The sequence below is a fragment of the Schistocerca serialis genome, chromosome 2 (assembly GCF_023864345.2).
Source record: "Schistocerca serialis cubense isolate TAMUIC-IGC-003099 chromosome 2, iqSchSeri2.2, whole genome shotgun sequence".
Lineage (NCBI taxonomy): Eukaryota > Metazoa > Arthropoda > Insecta > Orthoptera > Acrididae > Schistocerca > Schistocerca serialis.
Genome location: NC_064639.1, coordinates 461002712 through 461024038, shown reverse-complemented (window position 1 = coordinate 461024038; position 21327 = coordinate 461002712). Strand labels below are relative to the sequence as shown.

At 42.7% G+C, this 21327-nt stretch overlaps 1 protein-coding gene across 5 annotated transcripts in view; it reads right to left on the bottom strand.

Annotated features, from left to right (window-relative positions):
• LOC126457360 (schwannomin-interacting protein 1 homolog) overlaps window positions 1-21327 on the bottom strand; it is a 1975729-nt gene that overhangs the window by 798264 nt on the left and 1156138 nt on the right. For 2 of the 5 annotated variants that reach the window (XM_050093593.1, XM_050093595.1), the window contains exon 1: window positions 15358-15552. The exons of 2 other annotated variants lie outside the window; for them this stretch is intronic. In XM_050093593.1, coding sequence (XP_049949550.1) covers window positions 15358-15492 — 135 coding nt within the window. In that variant the 5' untranslated portion in view covers window positions 15493-15552. Of the gene's footprint in view, window positions 1-15357; window positions 15553-21327 lie in introns of those variants that run through there. One more of the 5 variants, XM_050093594.1, reaches the window with a different exon arrangement.

The following is a 21327-nucleotide window of genomic DNA, read 5'->3' as shown; positions in this document are numbered from 1 at the left end:
AGCCATAATACGTAGGTAGCGGTCATCCACTGCAGTAGTTGACCTTGGGCGGCCTGAGCGAGCCATGTCATCGACAGTTCCTGCCTCTCTGTGTCCCCTCCATGTCCGAACAACATCGCTTTGGTTCACTCCGAGACGACTGGACATTTCCCTTGTTGAGAGCCCTTCCTGGCACAAAGTAACAATGCGGACGCGATCGAAACGCGGTATTGACCTTATAGGCATGGTTTAACTACAGACAACACGAGCCGTGTACCTCCTTCCTGGTGGAATGACGAACTGATCGGCTGTCGGATTCCCTCCGTCTAATAGGCGCTGCTCATGCATGGTTGTTTATATCTTTTGGCGGGTTTAGTGACATCTCTGAACAGTCAGTCAAAAGGACTGTGTCTGTGATACAATATCCACAGTCAACGTCTGTCCTCAGGAGTTCTGGGAACCAGGGTGATGCAAAACTTTCTTTTGACGTGTGTAGTTCGTGCTGCATTCGGAAATGTATCGTAGAAAGTAACGATTGTCTGCGAGCTTCCGTAAGCATTCTGTTTTCTGTTATCTTGTTTAGGTGATCCTTATGAAAATGTGTACTGGTTGCAGTAGTTTCGTTTTTCAGTCTACGACAAATGACAGTTCTAAGCATTCTCAATACAGTTTCGCGAAAAAAGTCTTCTTTCCTCTAAAGATTCCCCTGTGAGGTGACGGAACATTTCCATAACACTCGAGCGTTGATCGACTCTACCCGTAACAAATACAGCACTACGCCTCTGAACTGTTTCAGTGGAGCAATACTAAAGAGTGACAGGACACGTGTTCTTATATGGCATCGCTTATAGACGACTACATTTTCAATAATTCTCTCAATAAACCGAAGTCGTCCATTAACATCCCCTACTACCAACTTTACGTGCTCGTTATACAGGATTATTCGTAAGTAACCGAAAGGATTTAGAAGATGGATGCGCGAAAACTAAAAGACATACAGAAAAATGACATAAATCTGCGGACAGAGCATATCTTCATGTTTTTAATACACATTACGGGTACTGTTCGTGAAGTCGCTGGTGTTTCCTGTCTGGGAATGCGGTACAACAGACCGTTTTGGCAAATTAATTATTGGGTTGCCTAACTGCAGGCGTGGACTACACTGCGCAACACAATGAAAGGATCGCTTTTTCAAAACGCCACAAATGTCTCTCACTGTGAGGTAGAAGTTTTTTATTTGCCTCAAAGTTTCGTAGAAGCTTCCTCTGTAATGATGCAAAACAGCTGTCCCCTGCGACCTCACCCTCAGATTCGCAACACTTCAAACAGCAAGGTATGGAGAAATGCGAAAAAAAGGTCAGAGCTCAGTTCATGTGAGGCGTGAGATAATGATATCATATTAGCACAAAATTTCCCCACAATTCTGCTGACCACCACCGTGGACATGTCGCACATTGGGAACATCCTCAAAACCCCTCTTACCCACATTTCACCCCTTCTTTTGACTCCTCTTCGATGGAGATTGGAATCGCGACACAATTCACGCAGTTTTCTTATAGGTGGCCGAGGAAAACGTTTCAGACACCGTTGCTCAGTGTCGATACGAAACTGGCCTTAAATGTTCGAATAAACGACGTCAGTGAAACTACCGATTTCCTTGGAGCGTTGATTCCCAAGCTTTTCGCGATCGAAACCAACAGTCCGAAGTGTGACGGCAACAGGACCACGTTCTTGACAACCTTGGACACTGCTGATACACTGTGGATGATTAAAACCCTCCTGAAAGGACATCGTGGACCGGAAACCCCATTGAATGTGATCGTACCCCTTTTGAGTGCACGGCGACCGCAATTATTGTTCTGACGAGCAGTGTGGCATCTCTAGAGGTCATTCAAAACCATTAGAAGAAATCTGAATCAGTAAAGGGTGTTTACACTTAAGGCTCTCCGGAAAATCGGCGAGGAAAGGAATATTTGGAAAATGCTGACAAGAAGAAGGGACAGGCACGTAAGTCATCTTCTCTTAATACATCAGGAATAACATGGATGGTACTAGAGGGAGCTGTAGAGGGGAAAAGCTGTAGAGGAAGACAGAGATTGGAATACATGTATCAAATAATCGAGGATCTAGGTTGCAGTAGCTACTCTGAGTTAAAGCAGTTGGCACAGGAGAGGAATTCATTGCAGGATTCTTCAAACCAGTCACGAGACTGATGACTCGGGGGAAAAAATGAAATAAAAAAATCGCGGCCTCCTGCGGTTCCACTCAGCCGTCTTTGCTGAACACTTTAAAAATGTAGCTGAACAGAGACAAACTGTGATGAGTCCTATGCGCCTGCAGGCAGGCTACGCCACTGCCCCTGTGTCTGCTATTAGGCATGTGTAATCAGAAACATCTCAAAGGGTTGCCTGTCTGCAGACACCTAGGAATCTGCTATCACATCAGTGGGGTAGCTGGACCACAATGGCCTTAGAGAAGGGTTGAATCGTTCTGCGGTGTCAGCAATATCAATGGTTATTAAGAACGTCGACCTGTTGCTCATTTCACTGTGAACTGTTGTCTATTACTGCGAAATGAGCGGAGATCGATGCCGCAAGGAAAGGGGTAGTTTTATTGGCGTCCTTTATGCCGCCCCCCTAAGGCATTTTCATGTCATTTTTAAGCAGTGGCGTGCTGAAATGTTTTCCTCGACCACCCATAAGGGAACCTTGTGATTCCAAGCCTGGGCGTGACAGTTCTGACCCTTGTCGCAAATGCGTCAGAAAAAGTGATGAAGTGTGGTTGTGTGGATAAGAGGGGGTAACAACGTGACATCAGCGTGACATCATTAACCCTCACTACGCCACACATGAACTTCTGAGGCCTGGTATTTCTTTTCGCATTAGCGACGCTTTTCTGTTTAAAGCGTCGCCGAGCCTGTATATAACGTTGCAGGGCGCCACGCTTTTGCATCATTACAGTAGAATACTGTGGGCGCCTATGATCCAGATTTCGAAGTACTACGTCGCAGTGGGAGACAGTTGCGGCGCTTGGACGAAATGATCCTGTAATTGTTTTGCATAGTGAAGTTCGGTGAGACAAATACGGAGTGGACGATTTGACTACATGTTATGTCCCCCCCCCCCCCTTCACCCCCTGCACTTGCGAATAACCACGTATTTCATATTGCGCTGCAACGTTATGCCTGATGTTTAATCCACGTAACTGTGTCAAGGAGCACATCACTAATAATGTATTCGAACGTTAGCTGATTGTTTCTCCTACTCATGTGCATTGCCGCCTTTAAACCAAGCTGCGATTCGTCACACCAAATCGATATTCTCCCTAAGTCATCCAGTGCCCTCCTACAGCCACTCAAAGATGACAGTTCTCTGTACAGTACAGCGTTATCCTTAACATTCTTCGACATAACGAGTCATAAACATAGCATTTTTAACGTGTGCAAGATAGGACCTCTGATATCCATTGAAGTGGTTTAGGGACCCATTCGAAATTTTAAATTTGATGGCTGGACGAGTGTCTGGAGCTGCAACACCAGACACGTCTCTTCTGCAGGACAGGTGATACGCGTGGTGACGACGGTCCGTGGACTGCAGAAACAGTCGTCACCCCTAAACGTCATTCGTTGGGCATAAGATGGGCGGGGGCTACCCGGCACGCGGCTGCCTGCGTCACCAATGGCTTAATTGTAGTGGTTTCACATGGAGCAGCCTCTGTTTACGGCAGCGAAGAAAGGATAGCGGTTCACACGCGCCCCCATCTCCTCAGTTTGCAGCTGAGCACTGTTCTACCGCGTGGGCAATGCCCATGGTACCTGATATCCACTGCGCACTGATCCTCCACACAAGGACAGCATCACCTTCTCTTTAAAATAATCAGCCAGAACATTATGACCACCCACCTACTATCAATATAAACCCGTCTATGCGATGGCAAACTCACCGGGCGATGAATAACTGCTAATCAGACACACGGGTAGTATTAGTGAGCGTGCTGTCCCTGTGTAGAATGGGGAAGGCGCGCGATCTATCTGAGTTTGATCGAGGGCAGATTGCGATGCTCCGGAGGCTCGGCACGAGTATTTCGGAAAATGCACGCCTTGTCGGTGTTCGAGACTGCTGTGGTGAGTGTCTTCCACATGTGGCTAAACCAATGTGAAACCACGTCCAGAATATATGGGGCTGGGCGTCAACTCCTCATTACAGATGTCGAACGTCATAGGCTGAACAGACTGGTAAAAAAGGGCAGGCGGCGAACTGTGGAGGAACTAATATTAGACTTTAATGCCAGGCAGACTATAAGTGTGTCTGAACACACAATGCACCGAACGCTCGTAATGATTAATCTCCGCTGTCGACGACCCATGAATGTGCCAATGTTAAAAACACGACGTCGGTAACTATGATTGAAATGGGCACGTGGCCATTGGCACCGGACGTTGAGGCAGTGGTAGAGCGTTGCATGGTCTGATGAATTGAGATACCTGCTTCACCCAAAGTCTTCTAGTCCAGGTGGTGTTGCTTCTCCATGCCGAAGGGAGCGTGCGATTCCGTTGTCTTCCAGTCGAACAACTCCTCGATACGTGTATTGTGACATGGAGACAAGCTGGTGGCGCCTCTATTATGTTCTAGGGAAGATTCACGCGTGAATCCGTGGTTCCAGTGGAGCTTGTGCAAAGCACAATGACGGCCAAGGAGTATCGTAAAGTGGTTGAAAACCACGTACACCCCTTCGTGGCGGTCATGTTTCCCGCCAGCGCTGGTATGTTCCAACAAGACAATGCGCCATGTCACATGGCCAGGAGTGTGATGGAGTGGTTCGAGGAACACAGTGACAACTGATGTACTAAACCCCAACTCGCCAGATGCTAACCTGAACACATTTGAGATGTGATTGAATGTGGTGTCAGAGCTCATCGCCCCCGTCCCCGGAATTTACAGGAATTGGGTGACGTGCATGTGCAGATGTGGTGCCGAAAGTGGACTTACCGGCTATTAACCAGGTGATCATAATGTTCTGGTTGATAAGTGTATGTGACCCATTATTTGCAGTTTGTACCATAGGGACTGTCTTGTCTGTACAAAATCCAGCAAACACCTTTTTCTCTGACATTCGGTGTACTAATAACCAGTCCCTTAATATGGGAGAGGACATGGAGGAAAATTAATTACATGGCTAAGTGAGATGCTTCGTAAATGGCATAGTTATAGTGAATCATTTTCGGTCAGAAATAGTAGGCAGGTGACAGAACTGACACAAGAGTGCAAAGTAAATGAGGGTACAAGGTTGGCTTCATTAGATTTAATAAAACTGCTGCGCTTTACGATATTAGAAGCCATCACTTGAGGTGAAATTGTTGGTTTCATGACCAGTTTCGACTGTAACTAGTTGTCATCCCGAGTTGTCGTCGACGTATAATCTGTACTGATGTACCTCTTTTTGCTCCTGTACTCCTTATTGGTGTTATGGCTACTTTGTATATGTGATAAACCGTTGTGGAGCTGTATTATTATAACTAGTATGCCCTCAGCATCGAGGCTGATGCGTAATTATGATTCTAGCGAATCTGTGAATGACAAATAGTCATTGTCGAAACTGGTCGTGAAATTAACTAATTTATCTTGCAATTACAAAACAAAAAAATGGTTCAAATGGCTCTGAGCACTATGGGACTCAACTGCTGTGGTCATAAGTCCCCTAGAACTTAGAACTACTTAAACCTAACTAACCTAAGGACAGCACACAACACCCAGCCATCACGAGGCAGAGAAAATCCCTGACCCCGCCGGGAATCGAACCCGGGAACCCGGGCGTGGGAAGCGAGAACGCTACCGCACGACCACGAGATGCGGGCAATTACAAAACATTCCCACGGTTTTTGCTCTCAGTTGATGCAGAGGAATTGCATGTTATTCACTAGTTTTTGTTTTATCGTCAGGTAGCTATTTATTAATAAGAATCCAATTTACATTCTTCTAGACATTGCCCATATAACTAGTTGCAGCCAACAACACCTATCTCGGGTGATATTTCATTGGCGATAAACATTCCTATCTCCATGTTTCGAAGAGGGAAAGGTATTTCCGCCTATGCATAAATTAACCACTTTTGAAATCCGTGCAAACAAATGTATTCCGCAGTTCAGGTTCACGTGTAATATAGTGTCTGGGTAAAAATAAAGCAGTGATAATCACTAATTCTGTTCAGATACAAATAAAGTATCCTCTTGGAAATTAATTTGTATTTAATTCCTGTTAGGATTAATGCGGAATTACATTCTTGGCAACGAAAAATTTTGCAACATGAAGCCAGTAATAGCAGCGAATAACAATAATAGAAGATCCGTGCATAGTCAACAGGTTTGTTTAACGATAAAGAAATTTTCGATTTTAAATGTTTACTACAAATTCCACGCATATAACTAACCTTCATGGCTCTGCAGGATGCGTCCGTAATTCAGAGCTTTCATATTGTAGATTCCATAACTTATAACAAAAAAACCGCTATCGACAATTCCCCGACGAAGTCGCTTAAAGCCACTGGAAACCACAAGTAAAGCATTTACTTCTAGCCTTTATCTGGGCAACTAAGCAGTGCATTTTGCTGCTTCTGTGCTGCGTGGTTATAAAAGATCCCTTTTACTGAGATACAGAGTAGCATTTTCGTGAAAGAACTTCGGTTGCGACGGATTAAAGTACTTAAAACTTTTCTCAGCGCGGACAAACCATTTTTCCATCAAGTATCGACCAGACAATTTTGCACGGCTGAATGCTTTATAGGTCATTTGTGGAAGTAAAAGATCTTCCGTAACGAATCTGGAAGTTGATAACATAGTTGATTACTCCTTAATTTTCAGTCGTGTTCAAGAGGCCAGCCACAGCACGAACATTAACGTAATGAAGCGTGGCTTTTCGGTAAAATGTCCGTGACGAGCGTTCCTGCAAAATATAAGGTTTCAAATCTCTTAAAGACACCTTCTAAGAGATGGTCATACTGATTAAAAAATTACAGATATTTTCCAAAGCATATGCCTAACGCAGTTACATTAAGTTAAACACTATGCCTCCTCTTAAGAATATGTGTAATCTGTCATATTAACGATACATTTCGAGTTCTGCGAGTCTATCTCCTGATGAAAATTCTGTTTTTAAAGAGCTTAAATTGCTCTTAGGATTTTCCGACCTGGAAAATCGTTCGATTGAGTAAATGAGCACAAGATTTTCGAAATTCTAAGGTAAATACGGGTAAACTATAGGGAGACACGGGCAATATACAGCATGTACAAGATCCAAGAGGGAATAATAAGAGTGGAAGACAATGAATGAAGCCGGCCGCGGTGGTCTAGCGGTTCTAGGCGCTCAGTCCGGAACCGTGCGACTGCTACGGTCGCAGGTTCGAATCCTGCCTCGGGCATGGATGTGTGTGATGTCCTTAGGTTAGTTAGGTTTAGGTAGTTCTAAGTTCTAGGGGACTGATGACCACAGATGTTAAGTCCCATAGTGCTCAGAGCCATTTGAACCATTTGAACAATGAATGAAAAAAAGGCTGTGAAACAGGGATGTAGTCTTTCCCCCCTTACTATTCAATCTCTACATCGAAGAAGCAATGATGGAAATGAAAGAGGTTGAAGAGCAGAATTAAAACTCAAGGTTAAATGACATAAATTATAAGATTCGCTGGTGACATTGGTATCCACAGTGAAGGTGAAGAAGAATTACAGGATCTGCTGAATGGAACGAGTTATCTAACGAGTACAGAATATGGATTGAGAGTAAATCGAAGGAAGAGCAAAATAATGAGAAGTAGCGGAAGAGAAAACAGCGAGAAACTTATCAGCACTGATGGTCAAGAAGTAGATGAAGTTAAAAAATACTGCTACCTAGGCAGCAAAATAACCAATGACGGACGGATGATGATGATTGGTTGGTGGGGCGCTCAATGGCGCGGTTATCAGCGCCCGTACAAATTCCCAAACTTTGATCAATCCAATCTCACCACATTCATGAATAATGATGAAATGATGAGGACAACACAAACAACCAGTCATCCCGGGGCAGGTGAAAATCCCTGACCGCGCCGGGAATCGAAGCCGGAACCCCGTACTCGGGAAGCGAGAACGCGACCGCGAGCCCATGAGCTGCAGACAATGACGGAGTATTGGGTAGTATGAAACATAGGTCTTAATCCGAGGAAGAAATTTCTGAGAATGTACGTTTGGAGCACGGCATTGCATGGTAGTGAAGCATGGACTGTGGGAACCACGGAAAAGAAGGGAATCGAAGCATTTGAGTTATGGTGCTACAAAAGAATAATGAAAATTAGGTGGATTGATAAGGTAACGTATGAGGAGGCTCTGCACAAAATCGGAGAAAAAGGAATACATGGAAAACACTGAGAAGAAGAAGGTACAGGATGATAGAACACCTGTTTAGACGCTAGGGATAACTTCCATGGTACTAGAGGGAGCTGCAATGGGTAAAGACTGTAGGAAAGGACAAAGATTGGAATACATCCAGCAAATAATTGATGGTGTAAGTTGCAAGTGCTACTCTAAATGAAGAGGTTGGTGGTTGGCACAGGAAAGGAATTCATGGTGGACCGCGTCAAACCAGTCAGAAGAATGAAGGGAAAAAAATTGCTCTTAAAGTCTAGGTCTTATTAAGACAGGAGTAATACTTGTTGTTTTTGATACTCCAGAGTCAAAGATTTGGAACGAAGCAGTTCGTCTAGCCTTGGCGCAAAAACTGATCAAGAATAAAATACGAAAATTTTAAAATAAACTCAAACTTTTGTATGCTACTAGAATATTTGTATTTGAGTTTGTATTTTGTAGCAGGTAACATACTATTTTGTAGTTACGCAGTTAAACATGTCATCACGTATTTAGCTCCACTTTTGTTATGTCCGCAATGTAGCAATGCCGTGACGGACCTGCATCCGAAATCGATCACTGGGTATAACGAACACCTATCATAAACGTATTGTTATGGATTCTGGATTTTTTGGAGGTAATGATTTAAGCAAGTACAGTAAAGAAGCTATAGACATCCGAAATATTGATACAAATAAGTATCGTCGTTGTTTATAGCAGGCAAAAGTAATGTATACTTGCCGTCAAAGAAATGTTCAAATGTGTGTGAATTCGGTGCCTAGGCTTACACACTACTTAAAGTAACTTACACTGACATATGCTAAGAACAACACACACACAACCATGCCCGAGGGAGGACTCGAACGCGCGGCTGCCGTCAAAGTTCCCATTCCTCTCTCTTGCGTTGGCTCACCGTAAAATTCCTATAAAGAAGTTTCGATTGTTATTCGAATTACATATCTCAGGAAATAAAAAGATCAGGCGTCTACTGGCTTTCACGATATATCTCCATCTATGGTACATCAACTGAAGCCACTAGAGAGATTTTTTTTTTCAGACATTTCTTCCAGGAGAATACAAGAACGGTTGGAAAATCCATGAAAATGAAGTACGCACCATGTATTTCTCATGTTAAGTAACAATGTAGTTACGGCATTACTTTAGAAATATCTAAGGATTTCTTTTTTATCTTCCACTGGGAATTGAAATGCCGAAGTTCCACTTTAACGTCTCATGACCATTTTTGGAGTTACCAGAACTATCAGATTCAATGTTGCTGAAGCCCAGAGTATTTCACGACTTATTAACTAAGTTATAGATACATCCAGTACCTATAAAATAGTAGTGAAACATTACTTTTGTATTTAGTGTTTTTAATATGTATTTAATTCTTCTTTTAACTGTGAAATTAAAAAAAAATTAAGTCATATTTCTCTGTACGATTCGTTCAATAATTATGTATAGTTTACACTTGTGTTAAAAAGAAACCAGATCTTTTTTTTTGGGGGGGGGGAGGGGGAAGAGGAGGAGGAGGGAGGGATCATCGCTATTGAACGGAAACTTTGTCGCTTTTTAAATAACTAGCTCCACGCGTAGCAAGTTGTTCCAAGCAAGTTCGTACACAGATGCAAGTGACCAACAGAGCGGATGAAATGCATGGGGAGTTTAATTCTATTTTGTACATAATTCTGTGGACCTATCCAACAGGGAGCAGGTTTTATAAGATAAACAATTTTATATTTAAACTGTATGTTAGCACAATTTACGAATCTCTCGGAAATCCCGTAGTCACGTCTGTAGCGATCATCTAAAAGTTAATATGAGTATTAAGACAAATTGTAAGGTAACGATGGAGGAGTCCTTCAAAATGCACACAAACGAAAATGGTGGTAGAGACTTTTTTCATTGGGTAGCTTTGCATAGTTTCCGTACTGCGTGGACGTCGTGCTTTTGTTCGTCGTATGTCCTAGTTTTTTTAGAGTCTAAATTTTGGAGAGGTGCATCCCACAAGCTTTCGAGAACCGCTGGTGTAATCAGTGAATATTAGTCCACGTAATTTTCGGTCAGTATCGAAGGAAACACGAGATAAAGTGGTTCATCTTTGTTCGTAAGGTATGGGATTCCTCTGTTATACTATTTACTTGCGCTATACATTATCATGCGTTTGCATTAGATATCTGAAAAACCTCGAAGAACTAATAACTGGTTTGTAATAAGATGAAGCATAGTGGAGCATATGGAATAAAATTTAATTTCATAATTACAGGTACAATATGTATCCAGCATTTCCTAACTGCCAGAGAGAGCCATGACTGGTGTAAAGCTATTATTTTTTTTTTACAAATGCTTGGTCATTTTAATAAAAAGTTATAACAACGGATTTATTACATTACTAGCTAACAAACGTGGCATTGCCTGGGTAGTCATTGGTCAATTTTCTGTAAGAAATGCAAACAAAAAATATAGTTGTGTTTGTATGAATTATCGAAAAAATTTCTTTTCCATGTATTCGAAAAAACAGCTTTGAAATTATGAAAAATTTGTACAAAGAAATATGCATAACGCACAGATGTGTAAGTACAGCATTCAAATCAAGGAAAATAGTCCAGAATAGTTTCTGTACGTTGAGCGCAGCTGCTTCGCGTCTCTACGACGCAATTTTGTAAATGTCTCTATAGCGACGTCTCTTCATAGATGTATAGACTGCTATCGTTTTCCCTTGCAGCCGTTTTCGCTTACAGCCGTTTGCGCTTGCCAGTTAAATGTGGTCGAAAGTGTTGCTAGGCGTCAGAAATTTCCTTCCGTTTAAACGACTGTAGAAGTGTCTCAGCAGTAACGAATAAATGTATTAAAACTTCACGGATGATGCGGCATTTTTTCAAGTTTCTCAGTGTTTATGACGTCACATCTCTTAAATTATGTGTCGTACAATGATACATTTGTGTAGTTATATTGAGCGGCCCATTTGGATAGTGTCAGCGAAATACGTTACAAATAGAATTAGCATCAAAGAAGTAATAAATTTAAACGTTACGGATAATGCGGCAGTTTTTCATTTGTCTCAGTCTTTATGACGTGATATCTCCTTCACTGTGATATGTATGTGGTTCTTATTCCCACAGTGATCGTTGCCTAACAATAAGGGATATGTGTACAAAGTCTGGTTGAAATCGGTCCAATGGATGTGGATCATGCACACATATGGCTGGCTCTGAGCACAATGCGACTTAACTTCTGAGGTCATCAGTCGCCTAGAACTTAGAACTAACTAAACCTAACTAATCTAAGGACATCACACACATCCATGCCCGAGGCAGGATTCGAACCTGCGACCGTAGCGGTCGCTCGGCTCCAGACTGTAGCGCCTAGAACCGCACAGCCACTCCGGCCGGCATGCACACATATATACATATATTTTTATAATATGTATGGATTATCTAGTGAAAATTGTCGTGTGAAATCTAAGGACGACGTTTTCCTGAATGAATATACACGGCATGCGTGCGCTATTAACTTTTAAATCATTATCGAGTCGATAGTGAAGTTTCAAAATGACAAAATGACCGTAATCAGTAAAGGGCCCATTGACGTTTCAGCCCACATTTCCGCGGTTTCCCGCCATTTTTTTTTACACCGCTCAAAAACGCTTTCATAAGTGTAATATTAAAATGTAGTGATATGAATGGAATCGAAAGTTGTCTCACTGTGCCAACACTGGTTTCCGCTGAGTTTTAAAAACCTTCTCCTTTCGTGAAAATTGACATGTATATATTCATTTCTCTATCAGTACCTTCTCATCTTTTTATAAAGATGTATCATTGTAATTAGGAAGTTACTTTGAAATAATGTACAGAGATCTGAGAGGAAACAACAGATAATGCAAGGAGGGAGAATTTAACGTATGTAATCGGGTATTATACGAGGTACACAAGTAAGATAACTTGTAAATGAAACGGAAAATGCGGATCGTTAATACAATTATGCATATACTTTCGACAAATAGATGATGAAACGTAGAAACAAATACACCTAGGAAAAAGGGTAGTTCTAAACGTTATTGAATATTTTGACCTCTTTGTGATACCAGAACACGTAATCACGTATTTCTGTGGATGGCTTACGAAACATAATATTAAGCCGTGTGTAGGGTGCCGTCTCTCTTGGGGCTGTTCCTATGCTTTGTGGGTCCGGAAGCAGTAGCGACAAGTGCTGACGGAGTATACTGAACTAGTACCTACTCATACTTTTTTTGAATAACCTAACGAATGGATTAATTGAATGTTAGAAGTACAAACAATAGCTCTTCCCAGTCACAATGATATCGCTCAATCGTCTTACATCCTGATTTACAGAGTCGTCACATTTCTGTCTTTGCCCGAACAGCATTCAGTGATACTTATAAACCGCAAAAGGAACTCAGAACTATGGTTTTGTTCACAGTGAGTATCGATTGCATATACTGAAACAGTGTTCCAAAATTTCACAGACAATTTCTTAGGTAGCCTACCAGCACACTAATATCTTTAAAGCAAACCGCAGTCTACTTCTTGCTTTGTGGCTGGGCCGTCTATGTGATATTTACATTTCATTTTTCCTCACTTTGTTGTCTGGCATGTTTGTATGGCGGCTGGGTGCTACTATGACTCATCTGCTCAGTACAACATACGTATTGTGAACCAACGTTTCATTGCTATACATTTCTCTGCGAATCGTCAGTCTCTAAATCAGATCGACACCTTCCAAGCCCTAGCTATAACGGGTGTTTCAAAGGTCCCTTTACTTTGAATTTTTCTGAGCAGACCGAATAGATATCGTTTGAGATAGGAAGCCGTAATCGGGAAACATACTGTCTCCGTGCTACAGGAGCAACACCGTCTCCTGTCTGCCCGTGTATAGTGCGTTGAAGAATAAAAGTCACCTTTTGTGTCTCTCGTAACCAGAAGACTGACATTATGGCAATGTACAGTGCCAAGGCATGGGCGAAACGTTAGTTTCAAGTATCACATTACGCACTGTCTCTTATTCCACCAGCTGTCCGGATTCTTTTTCCCTGTTATGTGGTATATTGTTACTTTAGGTACTTGGCTACAGATGTGACATTTACCAACGTTAACTGGTAGCGCTCTATCATCCAGCAGACAAGGGACAGTGGAAAGTATTATTTTACACGTTTGTTGCTGTGACAGAGAGATATGGATTCCTATCCAAATGATAGCTCTATGGTTATCTTTTTTCCAAGTCCTCTAAGTACACAACGGTACGCTACAAACAACCTTTTCAATCACGTGATCAACTTGGAATTGTGTAATAGCCTGGTCTGTTATGAATATAAAGGCAGGTCATTATTACAATGAAATCAGATGGCGAAAAACTGTCGTCTGTTTCCTTTGTGCTTTAGACGAATAACTGACGCGGTAAGAGGAGGAATGGAATCGTTCATATCGAAGTCAAGAAATATTGTGTGAATAAATAATCTTGTTTCAAACTAGAGAACTGCTTAACAAATTCATCGAATTTGATAAAAACTGATTTCACGTTTTACGGCAACACACACACAGCACATCATTGAATCCATTCGCAACGACAATCAACGGCAAGAAATCAACCAAATAACCCCCAAAATAAGAGCTGACGAAACTACTTGAGCTTAAGAGAGATTCGGTAACGTGGATAGCGATTCCATAACGAGAGCATTAGAAGGTGAACAGCGAATGGACGAGAACAACAGTAATTCTACATCGATGAATCCACAGACGTAGCGTGTTCTTTCCGCAGAATTTCTTATACTGTGACTAACAAGAGTGACGCCGAAATACAATGTGGAACAAGCAAACTGTTGCAGTGGTCTTCATGTTCTGTTCTACACTCAGTATGAGTATCCTGTGGACAAATGGACAGAGGTTTAGCGATTCCATTCTGTTTAAACCGTGCTCGTGAAAGACGTAATATTTGAGGGAATCGGGGTACTTATTCCAAAACTTGCGTGGTCTTGTTTAGTAAAGCTCTAAGAAGACATCTCCGTAAATGGGAACGTTGTTAATAGTTTTTAAATGAAGAGGCGTTTGAGTTTATGTTTACACACTGCTGGTAATCTTAGTAATTTACACCAGTTAAAGAAATACACTCTCTCCTGAGGTCTGAACAAGACAAGAGTTGCAGAATAATGAAATACCACATAATGTCACTAGAGGTATTTATAGTTATAAATAGAGCCATTGGCGTGTCATCGTTGTAATTTATGTATTCAGGCAGCTCATTAATTGGCCCTATAGCGGTGAATGCAGCATTTTTCAAGCATGTGTTACTTTCAATAAGTAACAGTGAAGTTCTTATTCGCCTAAAAAAAATGCCTCCGTTTTACAGCAAAATATACGTCTAAGTTTGAGGACTTCGACAAGAGAAGTTAATGGGGGTATGTCGGATAGGCAACGCAGTACACCATGTTACGAGTGAATTAAGTTACGGGTGGAAGGCATGAGCAGAGCGGGAAGCATAATCGATGTGTCAGTTTTACAGCTTATGTAAGTGGATTAAGCTCCATGCGAAACCGTGTTGCGCGAATGGCTGATGAATAGTGATAGGGGTGTCAGTTTGCATCGCGAAACTGTATGCAGCCACACTGCGTCGCCACGCCTACCGCGAACCGATCCACCTTTTTTTCGCAACCCAGCACACTAACTGTCAAAGAACGACTTTTCCGGTTGTAAATTTGCCAGAAAAGTCACCCCCAGAGATTTATTTTTGCTTGTCGCTCAACAGCAATTTCTGTGGGTTCTCTTAAAAAATGGAAAATAGTAATGTGAGTTTTTTAGTTCAAAGCAATTATGGTAGTTCCAGAATGTATGGGCGTTTGTTCAGTGGGAACAAGTTATTATCTCCAAGATATTCTGACCGACACATAGGGAAGCTGGCTGGCTAAGTTGCGAGGAAGTTTGCGACAGGGATAAGTGGACACGCGGAGAGTGACTGACGCGGGCGTGTACAGTCCGTGTCACGGCAGCACGCACCTCTTTCGGTGTGACCCGCGCCTTGACGTAATGACAGTTGGCGTCGGCGGCCGAGACGCTGGCCTTGGCGGCGATGGAGCAGGAGGCGGTACCGCCGACGCCGCCGCCCCCGCACTGCACCAGAGCGGCGAACATGCCGAGAGCTGACGCGACTGCTCACTGGCTGCCCGCCTCTTACATCACCGCGCTGTGCTGCGGCGCGCGCGGGCCGGTGGCGGGAAGTGCACTGAGTTAAGGCGACGCGACGCCTCCCGCCGCCAGGAGCGCCACCGTCGCGTCACGTGACGCTCGAGCAGCACACGTTCCGGTGCGTCGCTCGCGGCCGTTCCGCTTCCGGTACGTCTCTAGCATTGTGAACTCACATCGACTGTCATCGTATAAAATATTCACGTTGTTCACTTTGCAGCACTCAGCAGATTGTCACACTCGAAACTAGGTAATATTCCAGAGTAAATGCTCATCCACCACCGCTATTTTGCTATATTTGAAAACATCAGCAGAGGAAAAAGAGTATTTCGAGCAAAAGTAATTTTTGGTCTGAAACTCTGATTCCAGAAGGAATCAACAAATTTCGATTCCAACAAATTCCAGAATAACAATAACCCAAAGCTTAAACAGAAGGAAATTATTAATTTGCTGAACTTCTGCAACAAAATAATGTGCACTTTGGTAACAACAAATCTTAAAATTAAAGTTATCTTCGCAAAGAGACAAAAAAGGGTACATTTAGTTTTAGAAATCGAGCTCCCGTGTATAAGACGGCTTCATACACCTGATTATTCCGCAAATGAGTTTACAAGTTGTAAGTAGGCTGTTTAGGTTTTTATATTGGTAACGCCACGTAGCGCTCTGTATGAAAATCACTGGCTGTGCTGTGTGCAGTCTGTGGCTGGTTAGCATTGTTGGATTAGTCGCCATTGTAGTGTTGGGCAGTTGGATGTGAACAGCGCGTAGCACTGCGCAGTTGGAGGTGTGCCGCCAGCAGTGGTGGATGTGGGGAGAGAGATGGCGGAGTTTTGAGAGCGGATGATCTGGACGTGTGTCCATCAGAGACAGTAAATTTGTAAGACTGGATGTCATGAACTGATATATATATTATGACTTTTAAACACTATTAAGGTAAATACATTGTTTGTTCTCTATCAAAATCTTTCATTTGCTAACCACGCCTATCAGTAGTTAGTGCCTTCAGTAGTTTGAATCTTTTATTTAGCTGGCAGTAGTGGCGCTCCCTGTATTGCAGTAGTTCGAGTGACGAAGATTTTTGTGAGGTAAGTGACTCATGAAAGCTATAGGTTATTGTTAGTCAGGGCCATTCTTTTGTAGCGATTATTGAAAGTCAGACTGCGTTGCGCTAAAAATATTGTGTGTCAGTTTAGTGTTGATCAGAATAAGTAAAGAGCGAAATGTCTGAGTACGTTCAGTTCTGCTGAGCTGTTTGAAAATCAAATAATGTAATTGGTTTACCAGCACAGTAATTCATTAATTTTTCAAAGGGGACGTTTCAAAGTCAAATATTTGACATTACGCATGTAAAAAGTTTTGATATGGTTTTAAATAAAGTGTATACTGTACTGGAAATTAGTATGTGCCCCCATTCCCAAATACTGGATGAATATAGTCTGTGTAATTTGCGCACAGTAAATTACGCTAACTGAAGACATATGCGAGAGCTATTCGCAAAGTAAGGTCAGATCGGTCGCACACTGGAGATCAGTATGAAAATGAAAAATGTTTTATTTGCAATAGCTAGCTACACCTTCCAGGTACTTATCTACATAGTCGCCGACTCGACCTAGACATTTGTCGTAACGCTGTACAAACTTTCCAATACCCTCGACATAGAAGGCAGCCGCTAGTGCTTTCCGCCAGTTCTCTACGCTGGTCTACAGCTCGTTGTCTCTGCCAAAATATTGTCTTCATAGCCAGCGGTTCATGGGAGCACAGATGGAACCCAGAGGGAGCCATTTACGGGCTGTATTACGCGTTATCAAACACTTCCCTTCGCAGACGCATTTCCCCTGCAGAATGCGGCTGAGAATTGTCTTGAAGAAGGGAATGCATGACAGTTATGTTATGTGGGCTGCGTAGCTTCAGTCGAAATTCTCACCAGTCTCTCGTACTTGGCGGGAGGCACTATTTTTTAGGCGTCTTTACGTGCTGACTGCGAGCTCAGAAGTGCAAAGAGCGACTTGAAGCGATCGATGGGCAAACTAGGGACACTGCCAACACATCGATGCAAAGCTTCATTGGATTTTCGCAGTGGTTTACATTTCGCGTTTGATCGTACCTTACTTTTCGAATAACCCTAGCACAGCTTGTGATCAAGAGTACGATGTATATGTTAACCGGGGACCTAGAAACGACAGAGAGGCTCCGTGCCTCCGCAGTCGCAGTGGTCCACAACCCCACGACGACTACCGCAGTCCACTTCACCCCTCCGCCGCCCCACCCCGAACCCAGGGTTATTGTGCGGTTCCCCCCAGGGAACGTCTCACACCAGACGAGTGTAACCCCCTATGTCTGCGTGGTAGAGTAATGGTGGTGTAAGTACATGCAGAACTTACTTGTGCAGCAATCAAATGGTTCAAATGGCTCTGAGCACTATGGGACTTAACATCTGAGGTCATCAGCCCCCTAGAACTTAGAACTACTTAAACCTAACTAACCTAAGGACATCACACACATCCATGCCCGAGGCAGGACTCGAACCTGCAACGCCGCGGTCGCGCGGTTCCAGACTGTAGCGCCTAGAACCGCTCGGCCACCCTGGCCGGCGCGCAGCAATCGCCGACATAGTGCAGCAGAGGAGGAATAAGGGTAACCAGCCCACATTCGCCGAGGCAGATGGAAAACCTCCTAAAAACCATCCACAGACTGGCTGGATTCGTGACGGGGTCCAGGCGCTCCTTCCTGCTCCGGAAAGCCGTGCGTTAGACCGCTCGGCTAAGCGGGCGGGCTGCGATCAAAAGTATACTTACCCTTAATTTGGGTGTATCTACCCTTCTCCTTTATGATGCCTTGAGACACTTTGAGTCAGGTGTCTGAATGTCTGTGGAAGAGTGGCAGTCCATTCTTACTCAAGAGCTGAAACCCGAATAGGTAGTATGTTGGACGCTGCGATCTAGAGTGAAGTCAATGCTCTAAGTCATCCCAAAGGTGTTCCATCGGGTTCAGTTCGGGACTTGGGGTAGGCCTATCTAGTTATGGAATGTTATTGCCCATAAACCATTACTTTGCAGATGCTGCTTTAAGGTGCAATGTCATGATAATACAAACAGTCACTGTCTCCAAACAGCAAAATATTTTCATATCCTTCCGCATTTATCAGTTTCTTAAGCGCAATAAGTGGAACATACCTTAATCAGGCAACACCACCTCCTCCAAACTTCAGTATTGACACCTCAAATGACGCCAGGTAACGTTGTCCAGGTATGGACCACACTCAAACTCTTGCATAAAATGGCCACAGAGCATATCGTGATGGTGACGCTCTTTATATATTTATATCACAAGCATCGCCCAGCATTGACTACAGAAATGTGTGGCATAGCACGAGCTGTCCGGCCACTGTACTCCGTTCTTTTCAACTTACTGGGCACAATCAATCTGCTTAATGGACTTCTGAGTGATTCCTTTCATTGATGTCATGGGATTTTTTACAACTACCATCCGCAGTGCTTGACGGTCTGTGTCTGTCAGCACAGGAAGTCTGCCTCATCTTGGTTTCAAATCGTTCAAATGGCTCTGAGCACTATGGGACTTAACATCTGAGGCAATCAGTCTTCTAGACTTAGAACTGCTTAAACCTAACTAACCTAAGGACATCACACACATCCATGCCCGAGGCAAAATTCGAACCTGCGACCGTAGCACCAACGTGGTTCTGGACTGAAGCGTCTAGAACTACTCGGTCACAGCGGCCGGCCATCTTGGTTTAACTGTGGTTGTTGCTTCGCGTTTCCACTTGACAGTCACATCAGCAACAGTCGATTTGGGCAGTTTTCGAAGGGTTGAAATGTGCCTGGTGGATTTTTTACTCAGGTAACATCCAGTGACTACTTCACGTTCCAAGTGACTGAGCTCTCTTGATCGACGTATTCTGCTGTTATTAAATCCCTGCTGACAACGCTATACTCCTCGACTTTTTTTGGTAATGGTGGGTCCGCCTTACGTGACGTTTTTTGGTCTGTTCCGTGTTGTATAGGAGTGTCGATATTTTTGATAAGGCAGTACACAGAGTTTTTAACTTTAGTTGTGTTAAACCTTTAATGTAGGGTTATGCCTCTAAGTTTGCAGATTATGCCATCGTTTTCAATCTTTGTATTTTGGAAGTTATGTGGACTGATAAGGTAAGAAACGGCGAGATTCTCTTCAGAATCAACGAAGAAAGGTGCACGTGGAAAATATTGAGAAGAAGACGGGGTGATAGGACCTGCGTTAAGACGATAGGCAATAATTTCCAAGCTATTAGAGGGATCTGTAGAGGGCAAAAACTGTGGAGGAAGACAGAGATTGGAATACATCCGACGAATATTTGAGGAACTAGGTTTCAAGTGGTATACTGAAATGAAGAGGCTGGTACAAGAAGGAATCAGTGGCGGGAGACAACAAACCGGTCCAAAGACTGACGACTCGAAGAAAGGAAGTTTCTCAATAACTACATGACGTACTGGAAATATCTTTTTTTCTCCTGGGAGTCAAAAGAGAGGCAACCTACAATTGGGTAGGGTGACTCTTTCATCGCGTTAGTAATATAGAGTTGTATAACATTTCAACGCAAAGAAAATGCAGTGCAACGCCAAATTTTTACACAAAAACATTTCTTTTTCGTTGCATGGCAATTGTGTGTTTGTAACATAAATAGTTGTGAGATCCTGCTACATTTTAATTGCGTAAGTACACAATACTGGAACAATATTACATAAGATTTTTGAAAACTTAGTCAGCGATCTTAAAAGTAGTTAAAATTAAAATTTGAAACAGTCTTGATCGCAATCTTGTTAATAATCAGAGATTAATAATCTGTGATCATCTGATGCCTGCCTCACCGGGCTAGGACGCCGTTTCCACGGCAACTATCGATGCACTTTAGTAACCTCGTTCCACTGTTATTACAGAAATGTTGGTGTGATTCCGCCATAGTACTGTCATTTTCCATGGCGCTGATATCAGAAGAGAGCAAAAGTTACCGTATTTCTATGGCATCACATAACTGTAACATACGACGTTTCTCCCCCTAGCACCACTAACGTCCACAGCGGTACACGACGCCATTTCCATGGTAACCCTCGATTATACACGTAAACTCTGGGGCAACGACAATCTTTGGTGCAGATTTTGTAGTTCTGAGTTTAGAGGGCAGCCTACTGTAAGCCTTATTTCATACCAATGAACCAATTTCATATTATAATTTATATTCATTGACGAATAATGATCAATAATTGACATTACGATGTATTCCAACTGTAACTGTTCCTTCGTAGTTATGTACTAAGTTATATAATCATGAACGTGTTTTCTAATTGGCTACTTATGATGTAATACTCAGAACGGTGGGTGTGACCAGCCCTGTTAATACCCGTTCCCCCCATGCACAGTTAGCGGTTACACGAGCGTCGAAGGTCGACGGAACTCATCTAGCAGTGTCCATCCACCGCCCTGGGTATAATTTATTACTATTTATCTTATTTTTATATGCTTAGTATAACTCTATACTGCTCTGGCAATATATCTTTACAGAGTCTGAAGATGACACTTTCATAGAATCGAAACCGGTCACTCACTCCAATAATATATATATATATATATATATATATATATATATATATATATATATATATATATATATATATTAACAAGATTGCGATCAAGACTGATTTAAATTTAAATTTTCAATATTACATAATACTGGAGCAAAGAAATATATAGTGTCTATGAAAAAATAAAATATATAATTGCGAAATGCTC